The 14,584-nt window shown below is 37.3% G+C and overlaps 1 protein-coding gene across 2 annotated transcripts; it reads right to left on the reverse strand.

Annotated features, from left to right (window-relative positions):
* Positions 1-6,165: 6,165 nt before the first annotated feature.
* flad1 (flavin adenine dinucleotide synthetase 1) lies at positions 6,166-14,082 on the reverse strand. Of its 2 annotated transcripts, XM_041988621.1 has the most exons (11): positions 13,779-14,081; positions 12,651-12,741; positions 11,879-12,047; positions 11,067-11,444; positions 9,595-9,708; positions 9,239-9,506; positions 8,854-9,001; positions 8,536-8,634; positions 8,191-8,380; positions 6,599-6,672; positions 6,166-6,494 (listed from the first exon to the last, which is right to left on the reverse strand). In XM_041988621.1, exons 2-11 carry the CDS (start codon positions 12,656-12,658, stop codon positions 6,359-6,361), a joined length of 1,584 nt encoding a protein of 527 aa, XP_041844555.1. In that variant the 5' UTR covers positions 12,659-12,741; positions 13,779-14,081; the 3' UTR covers positions 6,166-6,358. The 2 variants fall into 2 exon arrangements, with proteins under 2 accessions (XP_041844555.1, XP_041844556.1); XM_041988622.1 differs by lacking the exon at positions 12,651-12,741 and having other exon boundaries at positions 13,779-14,082.
* Positions 14,083-14,584: the final 502 nt, after the last annotated feature.

Consider the following 14,584-nt stretch of genomic DNA (forward strand, 5'->3'; position numbering starts at 1 on the left):
CTTGAATCTAAATGCTGAAAATAAGAAATTATTTTTTGTGATCATAAATCAAATCACAGATTCAAAATGTAAAAAAAATGAAAAAGTTATTCAAATTATACACACAGTCTCTTAAAGGAAGATTCTGTATCTCCACAACTCCAGCCTTTCAAATGTTTAAATATACTGAACACATAACTTGATTTACATGTTTGTTTTTTTTTGTTTTCTTTCTTGTTTTTTCAGTATGCATAACATGCTTTTGGAAATCTTATGAAGGTTATCACTGTGTAACTTTTGTAGTCTTGATAAATTTATATTTTATTTTATCTATAGTATATGAACAGCGGTCAGGGCTTCCATTTCTTTTCTAAGTGAAATCAATTTTTTCACTCTGAACAAAGCTTCTTCTGGTGACAAACTCTTCACACATTTGACTGTAGCGTGTAATTATTTCAGATGTATAATCTAAAAGGCGAGATACAAGCAGATAAATATAGACTGCATTATAAAATTCAAAAAGAAAGAAAAAAATCACATTAATTTTCTTGGTTTTAAAACAATTACTGGGATCTTAGAAACAGTATCCGCAGCACATTTAATATAAAAAAGTATAATAGTGAAAACAAACTGACTTATTTTGGAACATAATAAAAATAAATAAATAAATAAAAAGGCATTTGATGCTCCTATTGTGAGATAAGTCATATAGCTGAACAACACAATAAGGGAACATACCGATAATAAAAATATCATTAAATGTTATCTGTAGAAAACATAAGAACCCTTTTGGTCTCAGAAGCTAGTATTTCCCTCTGTAACAGTAAAAACCTCTTGTGGACCCACGTCTCTTACATCAGCTTGTTGAAATTTTATGACCACTCTTCTGTGTTAAATTCCTTCAGTTGTAGGATGTATAAGGTTTTCATGTTCTGACTGCTTCAGAATTCCTTCATTGCATTTCAGTAGGATTCAGCTGTGTCCTCTGATTTAATACCATAGCCCTCCTGCTTCTTTTGCAGCCATTATTTGGCTAATCATTGTTTTGGATCATCTTCCTGTTGAAAGACCCTTTTCCACTATAACTCAAGCACACTTTTATAGTTTAATCAATGGCATATTCAACTTTAAGGTATCAAAACAACTCCACAATAAAATTACTCTGTACCGTGTAGTTGTATAAATTAATTAGCTTACTTGAAAACAGATTGATGAACACTTTATTAACATGTTTTCAGATGAAGAATTTGCAAGCGTATTTAGTAAACATAAGTGTCAAATGGATGGATGTCTGTGTACCATATGTGCAAGTATAACAGTTCATATGGCTTTTAACAATATATAACAGAAACCTGCCAACATACGGGTCACTTGTTCTTGCATGGCAAACTTATTATAGAGTTAAATGCAAAGATCGCTAGTTTGCCAAATTTTCATGTGCTAAGACAACACTAACAGTGATAGTTTTTAGTGCAGATGATACTCTGTTTGATCTGTGTATGAGCAGGCAGAAGCCATTAATGATCTGCTCAGAGCACTTTTTTTTCTTCAAAAGGTCTGTGTAGCCTTTATGTTCATTACCTAACTGTGGTTTCACTCCAGAAATCTGTTTGGGCAGAAACCTTTTCCTAGGGCAGCTCCCATGCAGAGAAAACATGTGCAATCTTCTCTGATTGTAGTCACATGAACTTTGACACCAGCAGCTGCAAAAGCTCCTTCACTGAAAATTTGAGGCTGTTGGACCAGAATATTTTGCTCTTAGTCTGAATGTGTGGAGGCCAGTCCACAAGTCAGACTTATCAGTTCAACTCTTTCCCATTTATTTCCAGGTGCTGTTTCAAAGAGAGTGTACAGAGTAGCCTGGTCACACAAACGTTTGATATGTGATAAATTGACAAGATAGGTTTTTTACTACCAGTTTAATGGATAATTATTTCCCTTGCAGATATGGAATAATTTCTATCCACTGATACCTAAAATTGGTCAGAAAAGGATTGGAATGGTTTTCGTAAAGTTTAGAATCCAGTTCTAATCTATAAAACAAGACTTTCAAGTGTTAAACATCTCAGCCCATGTTAAAGTTATGGCTGTTGAGTGCAAATGAGCTCCAGCTGAGTTGAGCTGTGCAGAATTTTTCTCATCAGTTGTCAGCATGCTGGCTGAAGCTTCACAGACGCTGGCCCTTTACATTAAAGCCAGTCTTCTGAATGAAAGGCATTTCTGGATGCATCCCATGTGTGTGGATATGAGCAGGGGGTCTTGATTCTGTGTACCGGACTGAGAACTGTGACAAACTTAGGATTATGAAACTGGCTTTTATTTGAACACACCAAAACCAGGCACAAATGAGCTAAGTCAGTCACACTTCACATTGCAGGAAAGCAAAGCGGGTTCCCGCCTTATTCCCCCTCCCAATCTCTCCCTTTCTTTCTTTCTTACTAACTTTCATCTACTTTTAATGTGTGAAACTTTGATACTGAACATCCTATTTCCCGTGTTCTGGTCGGTTGGCTTTACATGCAGATGGAGTTGTAATTTGCATAGACTCAAAGGTCTCCCTTCTTTCCTGATGCTTTTTGACAACGGAGCATCTATTCATCCTCTGTGTTAAGCATCGCTCTTAGGACATTGTCTGAATTGCTGTCTCATGGTGTTTCAAGTCTGGTTTTACACCGCAGGAACTGCTGAAGAATTGGATTAAGAACACATTCCTTTAGAGAAAAGCTTCACAGTCAGTCGCATCCGATGGATAGTTCACTCCAATATCAAAGTTTGACACAAGTTTTTGCACTAAGTCACACCAAGCGCAATTTTAAGTCATGCTGATTCCAAATCACAGACACTATTAGCTCTATGGATTTTCTTATGTCAGTCCCACCTGGGAGATATGGAGAGAAACACGAGTGTGTTGAGAGTACAGCTAGATTAGCTTCTTATCCTCACATCACCTTAAGTGGCTGCTTTTACAACACTTCCACCAGATGACCTAAAGTCAGCCTTTGCAGAACCAATTAAGTTTAAATATGTGCAGGATGGGGGGGTGTTACATATAGCCACTTTATGTTTCTACTTGCTTCAGAATTTTAAGAATGTTTAACTTGCAGTTAATAAATCATGTATTTGTCAGAGCATTGAAATGGAGCTGGATGAAAAAAGGAAAGAACTAGAGTCCCAAACATTTTAGGCTCATGCAGTTGAATCTCATATCCTGCAGTATCTAACCCAAGTTGTTCTTCCGAGTTGGTCTTCTAGACTATTTTTTAATTCATAATGATATTATAATTGACTGAGCAAACATCAAAAGTTGAAGCTGAAACAGGAAAACAATTAACAAAAAAGTAAGCTGTCAGAAACTTCAGAAATATCTCATACTAATGTCAAAACCTATTTTGTAACTCTTTTCCTGTGAAAGAAATAAGAGTTGATTTGAATGTGTAATTCATTTAAGCACATTTTATGTGTTTTGGCACATTTGTGGTAAAGAGAAATTACAGTCATTGTCCATTTATATGGATTGTATCCACAGCACACCCTGATAGGAAATAAATAGGGAATGGGAAGAACAAACTCTAACAGGTTTGAGAACAGATAAATACCCTGTCCAGCTGCTACATGTTCATGCCATAAGACAAAGAAGTGTGCTAATGCTTGATGGTGGCTGAGGAAGACGAAAAGGTAAAAGGCAAAGAACAAAAGACTCTGATGAAATCCGTGACCATGTCATGAACCACAGACTTACAATGAAAGAGACTGGCTGAAAACAAGAGTTTAATGTAAACCTTTGTTAAGTATCATCAACATCCGGAGTACAACTATTATGTAGGAAAGACTTGCATTTACATTTATGGTAAATTTTGCATTTACAGTGCAGGTGGAAGTTCAAAGGCTTGTTTTCTTTTAAATAACACATGCAATGAATTGCCACACAGATCACTTTATTAGAACACTTCTATGTAGTGCATTACAGTACAGTAGGGCTCCATCCATTAATTTCTTCTATCTACTTATTCCAGTTCAGGGTCACAAGGGGAGCCAAGGCTACAATTCCACCAGCAGGACAACTCCACAGAGAGACAAAGAACCACTCACATACAGAATTTAGAAACACCAATCAACCTAATATGCATGCTTTTACTGTGTGAGGAAGCCACCTGAGGAGAACCCATGCATGGAGAAAATTGTGACAGACTCTTGAACATAATAATGATTTAAAAAATATAATCAAAAGCTAAGTTTATATCCGAACATACTCAGAGCACATTATATTAACAACATGGTTGAGTGTTTTCACCATGTCTGATGATGCTGACATGCTCATCACATAAACTGCTAGAGAGAAAATGAAGGAGTATCTGCAGGAGGTAGGTGTTGGCATGTGAAATACATGGTCTGTTTATTCTGAGAAATGTTTAGAATGATACAAGAAATAGGCAAAAGTGACAGAAAGCAAATGACAGAAGAAAGAATAAAATATTACAAAAGTATTGCTTTTTATATATTGTTGCTTATCTTTATTTTTGGCAACAAATTGGATTATTTTACCCATTTGGGGTTTAAAATGGTATAAGATGAGACCTGTAAATTTTTAGAGGGTGCATGGCACTTTGTTACACTGGTGAAAACTTTTAGACTTCATAACTGGTTAACAGCTATTTCTTTAAGGGGTCAGAGGCCATAAAGGCTAAAAATCTATATGCGTGATTTCATCAAAGTATTCATGACCTACTGTATTTTTTCTACACTTACTTTGGGTTAAATCTTAAACTACATCAAACTCAGTAGTTGAATGATAAATACAGTCAGCTAAAAAGCTGAAACTGAACTCTAACAGTTCAGTTGAGATCTTTGGTTTTATACATAACATTTAGCATGCAGGTATATCTACAAAGATGTGATGTTACAGACAATAAAATATTAAGTATGTCTTTATAATATAGACATGAGATGCCTAATAAAGGTGTGAACCATAATAATTGAACGTCTGTAGGATGTATGTTGGACTCCTGCTGATCTAAAACACCTGATCACTACAGAGTTTATATTAACTTATAGTTAATAGCTAATACAGTGTACAATCAATTCCAACGTTATTGCTTTTTGATAAACATGAATTAATGTAACTGGATATCAGTAAGGCTAAATATTTAAAAAATAACAAATACAGCTCATTTAAACCTGGAGATAAAGATAATAAACAACATATAAAAGAGTATAATTATCATAATTTATGACAAACCACGTCTTGCATTTATTTGTTTATCTTCAGCTTTTTTTTTTTTTTTTTTGTATTTTCCTTATAGTAAACACAAAATTTGCTCCCATTTATTGCTGATTTCTAATTTGCAAGATGGATGAAGTTCAAGTCATGATTGGCGGGCACATTTTTACTCTATAAATTTTTTTCCCCACACAAGAATCATTCCAGACAATGTCCCGGTGCGTTTGTCGCACCACTAAAACACACACCATTACATTGGTGCTGTGATTATAAAGCCTCTGTTCATTGCCTCTTTTATTACTGTGATTATTAATAAATCAAGCAAGCCGTGAAGCCAGGACAGATAAGTTAGGGGGTATGTGGGGCGGCCTAGAAGTGGTAATTGCTGGTGTAATAGTGTGTGCAGCCCCGCGGTGGCCTCGTAAGCGAACCGCTTTATTAGATCGGCCCGTATCGATCGTCATCGCGCCGCGTTGACTAATCTCCAGGCGGGGGAGGGAGCGTGCGGATCGATGAGCCTGGATTCAATCATGTCTGGAAACAGAGAAGGTAATTTATTGTAATCACCGGTGCTAAATGGAAAACGTGAGAACAACGCGCCCGTGAGGTCCGCGTGCAGAACTACAACATGTCAGGGAGAGATGGAGAGGAGCTTCCCAACAGGCTGCAGTCTCTGGATATTCAACAAGACACAGATTAATATCAGTTAGGTGACCTTCAGCACAGCCGCCATGCTAGTGCTCAGAGTTTCTAAAGTCTGATTTTCTTACCTTTACAAAAACCTCCTGGCATTATTTACTAATGCACTTTGATGGCAGAACTCTGACTACATTTCACTCTGAAACCAGATAAATTGATTCATGAATAAAAGAAGCCAAGAGATGCATTGAAAACCCTGCAGATTGCCATATGTGTGAGAGATTCCTCTTCAAGTAACATGACAATAGCAAAAAACATACACACATACACACAGACTGATGTTTTATTCAACAGCTCCGCTGTAACTGGGCAGTTACGTCCATGTCAGACATGGTGAGTCTTTTGTAAATACAAGATCAAACGAAATGCCACTGCTATGTGTTAAATGTAGATGGTAATCAGACATATGACATAAAAAAAGCTCTATGAGCAACAGATGATGTGCCAAGAACAGAGACAGCATCAGGCACGGGAATTTCGCTCCTCTTCCTCATTCTCTAGGAGGTAGGCTGGCTTATACCGGGTCACCCCTTTCTCATCCACCATCTTGAGGGCCACGTTCCGGAGGGTGTTGTCCATACTGCCGAGTGAAGTGTACCTGAAAGTGGACAAAAGAGTAATGCCAAAATATTTTTCTATCATGCTGTTCAGAACTAAATAAACAAGGAAAGAAGAAATAGGATATGACCATATTATTCTTACCCTTTATCATAGAGGATACAGTAGGGCACATACAATGCCCTTAAGAACGACCAGATGTCATGATAGGTCCAGTCCTGTGGAGCATAAGAAAACATCAAACTCAGCCAGCTTGCCCCTGAATCGCTTACATTTATGTGTTCAGGCTAAGGAAAGTCATCCTCTGTGGAGAGCTTTCAGATGCAGTCGTGATAAAGAGTTACATAAATGATCTTAAATGAGGTCAACAACAAAAACAGCAGGTGACACTTTCTATTCATTAACCAGACTGAAAAGCTACAATGGATGAGATTACCTACTAAATAGTCTCATGATCACAATCTACACAGGGTAACAAATTTCAGTGCAACAGTAATGCAGTTATATATATTCTGTGAACCTTTTAATATTAATATCCATCTGTTACTTTTCGTTTCCATGTTTTCTTTGTGCTGTATTAGAAATAAATATCAATATTGTACAGCTGCACTGTGTGCATGTGTGTAGAGAAGCAACTATAGAGTGGCTGGACTGTATATGAAAACGCAGGTGGTACAGTGACAGCTAATACATTAGCATTTCCCATTTAAAAGCTAAGACAATGTTTCTACTTGCCTCCAGATATTTATTCAGTTCCTGTTAAGACAGAAGCTTTAGAAGTATGTGTGGACAGAGCTACACCCGTAACTTTGTATGTTTAATGTGGTCCCTGATTACCTTCTAGAATAATCGGTTAAGGTGATGTTAAGGTCTGTCTTTCATTCAAAGCTGATGCTCAGACCTTCTCTCATGATGTAACTTTTAGGGGTGGGACTCAATTAAAAAAATCTAATTAATTGAAGGCTTTGTAATTAATTAATCTTGATTAATTACATTTTAATCACATAACAATATTTGACCCAAAAAGCAACATTTTTATTTAAATGTATTTTAGTGGATGACTTAATCAAATAATAGACACAGACATTAATATTGCATTTAAAATGCATTTAATTGTATTTCAATACAAGACAGTAGAAAAAGAAATAGAAAATATCCTTGACCAAAACTGAACAGACCCAAAGTTAAAGTGTCATTTTAAGTACTTTAACTAACAGCTCCGGCTGCTCTCTGATTAAGAGTCTACAGCATGTTGCAGTACTTTTAACTTTTTAAATGTTTTCTTCCTCGCTCTTCATTACCAGGCATTAATATCTGACAGTAAGCCAGGGGGATCAGCCAGTCTTACCTTTGCACGTTTCATTTTCTGTCTTTGCTTCATACTAGCAGAGATGAACATCTGCTGCTCTGACTGCAGCTGTGAGGGCTTTTAGACGTGGGAGGAGCCTGCAGCAGCACCCGCAGCTCATTGAGAAAAGTTAACTATACCTGCTTTTACGTAAGGAACTCATGAACTGACAAACGTTCCACATTTTTTGAAAGTCAAACTGTGATTAAATGCATTCATTTTTTTAACACGTTATTTTTTTTTATTTATAAATTCATCGTAATTAATACGTTAAAGTCCCACCCATAATAATTTTTTTTATTTATACGTTAATGCCCCCCCCCCAATAAAAAAAAGAAAAAAAAAAGAACACTGCAAGATAACAATAAAAGTATGCATATGTAATTACCAGTAGTGGGTTGACTCTCATGTAGTCTGGCCAGCCAGGATCAGTTTCACACATGGGTTGGAGTGTGTGTGAATAGGGGTCACTTCTCCTGGTCCCCATCAGGACAGCCTTCAGCTCTGGTCTTCTTTCCTGGACCTCATTTAGTGCCTGACGAATACTGCCCTCCACAGATATCAGCTCCAAGTCATATCTTTGAAAGACACATTAGAGAATCATGAGCTATATTGTAAAGAGGAGAGGATTAGGAAACTTTTGTTTTCTTAGCAGAAAAACTCAATACCAACTGGGCTGGGGTTACCTGCCTAATTGATATTGAGGTTTAATTTTTCTAAACATGTTTCTCACCTTTTTATCGTGTCTTGGAGGAACCTCTCCATTTCTGGAAATGGAGATACAATACGGATATACAGAGCTTTGACCCTGTCTTTCCCATCTGGACACCGTCTGAGAGTGGCAGAGAGATTGAACACAAAAGATAAACAACAGGAGCACAGCAAGAGATTAAATACGTAAACCTGTCCAAAACACACACACAAAAAAAAAAATAAAAATCATTCCAAAAATAATTTTAATTGTCTTGTTATTCTGACACTCCCCTTTCATATCTCATCTGTCAGGTCTATTGTTTAGCCCCCACTACACAATTCATTTTTCTCCCATTACCGTTTCAGTGCAGCGTAGTAAAGATGGAGTAAAGCTGTGCAGTCTTTGCCTCCATTGAAGCCCACGCACATTTGCTCCGTTGGATACTGGTCGAGTGCAGCCTCTATTGTTTTTAGTGCAAACTGAACTTTCTCACCCAATGCTGTGCCTGTGGAAAAGGGATGACGAGAGGACGTTTTACAGCAAATGGACTCGTTTGCTAACAGGCATAATTTAAGTTATCCATTCCTAGGTCTAATTCAGAGTAAAAGTAACTCCTGGTGCTTCATCCAGTCTTAGTTATTTGTGTTTTTCTTTCTGTAGTCCACTAAAATGTTATAAAAATCTTAACATTTATTTCTGAGAGTTTCTTGTAATGGTGCTACACACTCATTCCTTTTCTTACCATTGTTGGCAAGCTTGTACACTTCAGCAGTGGCGATTGACACTGGGTCTTTCTCTAAAGACACCACACTACCTTTGGGCAGCATATCTACCAGTCGGGCTCTTGCTTTGTCCACCTCCTCCTGGCTGTCTGAGTCCAGGACCAGTCTGACTTTGCTATAGTTGCTCAGCCAGTCAGGATACGAACCAAGAGCCACCTTTCTGCCCCAACTGGCCTGCAGTTTGGTCAGCACAGGTGCAATCTCAGTTTCTTCTGCATTGACAAACACCTGGGAACATTATGCTCCGTTAGCTCAGCTGCACTGGTAAACACACAGTAGTCAGATCTGTAAATGATAGTCATGGTCATGGTGTTACCTCACGAGAGTGAAATGTGGTTCCTGAAGCAGCAAAGAGGTGCTCCAATCCAGAAAAAGCCCTCTCCATCAAAGCCGGGATACCAGGAAACACATACACATTACGAACACTGACCTATGACAGGGTGGACAAATCGTCAGCCAAAAACACATGTGGAGAAAAGTGCCAGCACATGCAAAGTTTAATACCTGCAATCTAATTTTTTGTCATGCAGTTACAAAATGTGTCTAAACTTGACTTGTATTATTTTTTCCTAATATTTTATAATGAAAAGTACAGCAAAATCTAAGGAAGGATAATGACTATTTTCATTTATTTATGTTCTGACCATGCAAACAGATCGAAAACTGAAGTAGGATAATAAAACTGGAATCTATTCCAACCACAGCTTCCTGTGAAGGTTGTAATTCTTAGTACTATCCTGAAATGTCAGGAATTTGTCTTTGCCTAGCTTTGTTTTTTTCCAAACATGGAAAAGGAGATCAAAAGAAGATCAATATTTTATCTTTTTATTTATTTATTCTTTCTTGTAGTTATTAAAGAGTTAAGATTCTATAAAAAAAATAACTAACAGTTGTTAACATTCATTGAATGCCCATTGTTATTAGCTGTTTGAAGGTCAGTGTGTCCTGAGGTACACTGAATGCTTGAGTTTGGAACATAAAAGTATCATTCTGGTGATTTGACTGAGTATTTAAGATCAACTGTTTGGGCAAAGATACATGCTAATAATGCATAATATAGGATTTTAGGAAAAAATGGCTGCAGTCTAATAGTTGAAACTGTCTGATATTCTGTCAGCTGCTGTTTATCTTCTTAAATTGGGATGCTGAACTTATCAGACTAGATGTGATGGATTTATTTTCAAGATTTAGATTTAGTGGAGGGAAGAAGCTGTTAAATTCTGGTTTAGGTAACTGCTTCTGGCTGAGCTTTCTTCACAGATGTGAGAATGACATCAATGAACACTGTCATCCAGCAGGAAAGTTAAGAAGTCGTAAATGCTGCTTCTTTGACTGTCATTTTACAGCCTGAACAGATACATGATGTATTTTGGATCATACTGTAAGTGGAAATGCATCTGAAAGAAGCGTACAATAACCTATCTGCATACTATTGTATCTCTTAAAGAAAAATAATAATAATCAAAAAGGTCAATATGTGATTTCAACAAACTGGACTTTTAATGCTTTTCACACTTTGTGTCTCTCCATTGTATGGAGTTGTTTTTCTTTCCCCCAGATTAAGAGAGGCAGTATATGCAACAGAGTTAACACCATTCTGACTCATTTCAGCAAAAAACTTTGGTTTACTCTAAGACTGAAATAAAGCTAAAACACAGCCGTGCAGATATTTGGGAAATCTGTTTTAAAGGTGTATGCAGTCAGTTACTGGTGGATACTTTTTTACTTTCAGCTTGGTTGTAAATTAATATTCATTATGTTAGTCCCATTTATCACAAGTTCACTTACCACTGGGTAGTGCTGCGGTTGCCCGGTCTGAGGGTCGATTCCATAGTTTAGTTTGGTTGAGCGAGGCACCATGGCCAATTTCATAGCCGGACTGTTTTTGTCGGACTTCCCAAAGAATTCTTCAACTAACTGGGTGAGCTCAGGATGGGGATACAACTCCTCATGGAACGCCATGGCAATGCTCTCCATGGTGACATCATCATGAGTGGGGCCTACGCCCCCTGATGTGAAGAGATGCGTATACTGAGAGGAGAGGAGGACCACCTCTTTGGCTATGACCTCTTGTATATCTGGTATGACAGTTATTCGCTGAACAGACACACCAAGTCGCCTAAGTGCTCGTGTTAAAAAGGTGCTGTTGGTGTCTACTGTGTAACCCTGAAACAGATACAAAAATTAAGTTTCATTCCAGTGTTTCTATTCTCACTTAGACATCTAATTCAAGGACTTTCAAAAACTTCAAGCTCCATTCAAGGACTCACAGTGAGCATATTGTGAGGATAACATGACATTGGACAAAATCAAAAGGCTTCATGTTTAAATCATGGTTGTGTCAAGTCACGAAGTGATGGCGAACTTGTCATTTTAAAACCAAGCATCACTGTCACATCAAATAGCCATCACAAAGTTTTCCAGGGATTATGAAAACGGAATGACACTGGATAAGAAACCCAAAGAGTCAAGGCATTTTAATGAGGGAGTATATGTTAAAAATATAAAGTACATTCAATCACCATACCGTTAAGGTGTGGCATGGGGGGGGGTACTGTGGGATACTGTCAAAGCACAAATAGCTATTAACACAAATTCACCTTGAGTATTTCATCTCCAATGATAAGAATAGCAGCAGTGGGAGCCTCGCTGTTGGCTGCAGAGCACAAACTGGCGCCCAGGTTGTTTGTGGACATCGTTGCTTTGCTCAGTTGTGTTGCCAGTCTCCTCACACGCACTGCTGCTCTGCTCAGATTGGGTAGGGAAAAGCTAAGAAACACAGATTATATTCATTAAATACTGCAATGAATAAAATGCTGACATCAAACAAAGTAAGAAATAATATTTATATATGGTTGTATAGCACTTTGGTATTTGTATTTTTTTAACAAAAATTTCATAAATAAAACAACAGTTAAAAAATAACAGCTACTATCAAATCGAACAAGAAACATTCTTGTTGTTTTGACATGTGCCTATAAATTAACTGATTGATTTGACTCTAGGCAACAACAGCAACAAAAAATAACTCCTCTGTGTAATATCTAGGCAGAAAATGCTATCAATTTTGTGTAGACATACATTATACTGTTCTATGTGTTATGTTTGAATAATTTAATAGTCACAAGATACTCCCATGTGGACAAATAATGATGTGTTGGTCTAGATTCTCACTCATCCAGGCCATGGTAATCTTAAGAGCTTGAATAGAAGACAAATGGACTTCTTTTTTTTTACTTTTCTTTTCTACCCTGCAGATAGTTAGAACTGAAGAATCCTTTTAGATGAGAGGCGAACTGTCTATAAAAATAAATAAAAGAAGCCCAGCTGCCTTACATTCATGCACTTAGGATTACAAACTATGATTCTTACATCAACATGGATCCACATGGACCATCCAAAAATGTTTCAATGAATATCAGGCCCTCTTCTCCCTCATAATGCGGTTCCCATCAGGGAGTGTCTTGGAGGAGACACATGAAGGAACACAACAGAGATAGGCAGAAAAGGTGGTAAAGAGTTAGAAAAACTGTGATTAACTTGTGCATTTCAGATGCATACAGCACACTCAACGTAAAACATCTACTTTCACTGTATGGATTCCAAGTACTTGAAATGTTACACTTGGGTGAAAGTTAAATTTATTTTTAACTTATTGTTTTGGGGTCTTTCAGTTAGTTTTGTGAAACAGATGTGAAACCTGCAGGATGAAAAAGAGAAATAAAGACAGTAAAGGCACTTAAACTAAGAGTTTTGACTGAAACATACAGACATTAATTGAGCAACAGCAGAGGCAAATAATGCTAAAGCATGGTGAAATTACATTAAGAGGCTGGCATGGAAATTTTAGAGCTGTAGACTGTAACAGAGTGCCTCTTACATAATCATTACACTCTATTCCTGGTATCTGTACTTTACCAGAGTATGCAGAATTGATTAAACAGTGAGCAACGTTAAGTCAGTTTAGGCTGTAATTAAAGGAAAGGGTGACACCACTAGAAACAGTTTTGATAATTATTAAAATAGTTAGATAGGAGAACAATGTTTTATAGGACAGGGGCCAGCAAAGTTCGGTGTCCAAGAGTTAACACGCAAAGATTTCAAACCTATGACCGTATTTCTGGCAAGCGTGTAATAACGAATCATTTAAGATAAGAAGAGAGGCTGCAGTGGTATGCTACCTCACACTTGAAAAAGTCTGGATTGCAAAACATGGAAATAAATAACTGGTAGGAAATTAAATATGCTTATGCACATTCATTTGCCCTCATAGCACAAACTTTTACAAAATTCAGTAGATCTGACATATCTGCGCTAACTGTGATGATTCCTTGCTAGGTTACTTCACCCTGTGTTAGGGGTATTAACAGCAACCACACTTACGTACTCCATTGTTTTGTCATTTTATCAAGTCTACGACATACTGTGAAAACAAACACGACGTACTGTGCCTACGTTTTCATAACACGCTATTTTAAAGATTAAAACCGGTGGACTTACTACTGAGAAGCATATGTCCTTGTTACGTATCACTACAGCCGTGACGACGTCTCTAACGAATAACGTCCAATCACAAAAGAAAACAACGTTGCCCAGAGACGTGCGATAGCCAATCACAGTTATTGATGTGGGTTTGTCGCAGTCAGCAATTTTAGAAACGCGGAAACCCCCCTAATGTGATCTAAGCTAAAGACAAGAGTGTGGTAACACATCGTTTGGACGGAGTAAATACGCAAAGTATTGGGTAACTCCTTCTGGTGAAATCTCGCTATTCGTTGAACTGCCAGCTGGCAACGTTGTCACTTGGACTACGGCTAGAGGATGCTAAAAGATGCTAAGGAACTACTTCTTCTGCCTCAATCAAACGAGATAGCAGTTACTGCCCCTATTGGTTGGAGGAACCAAGTCTGGGACTTCCGTATTCTTTCACGTAAAAACTGGTTCGCATGTCTTTGTCGGCCTTGGGGTGGCGCAAATTGGCTTGTCTATATTTGTAGTGGGAGACAGTTGTCTGTTATTTTTCATATTTATTAACTTTGAAACCATTTTACTGAAAGAGACACTGTTTTTATAAAATTAAATAAATAAATAGAACGTGTCATTTCGACCTGAATGCATTAAACTCTGCATTCAAACAATCTTGTAAAATCTTTATTCAGTTATTTTTCAGTCTTCAAATCTTTAAAACCTTAAGATATTTGTGATTTTTTTTCCAGAAAGGTCGCAGATTAATTTGAGTCCTCAGCTTGTGGGATTTTTTTAACAATAAATAATTATATATTATTGATTTAAAGAGAAATCTATCA

This window comes from Melanotaenia boesemani, chromosome 6 (assembly GCF_017639745.1).
Source record: "Melanotaenia boesemani isolate fMelBoe1 chromosome 6, fMelBoe1.pri, whole genome shotgun sequence".
Lineage (NCBI taxonomy): Eukaryota > Metazoa > Chordata > Actinopteri > Atheriniformes > Melanotaeniidae > Melanotaenia > Melanotaenia boesemani.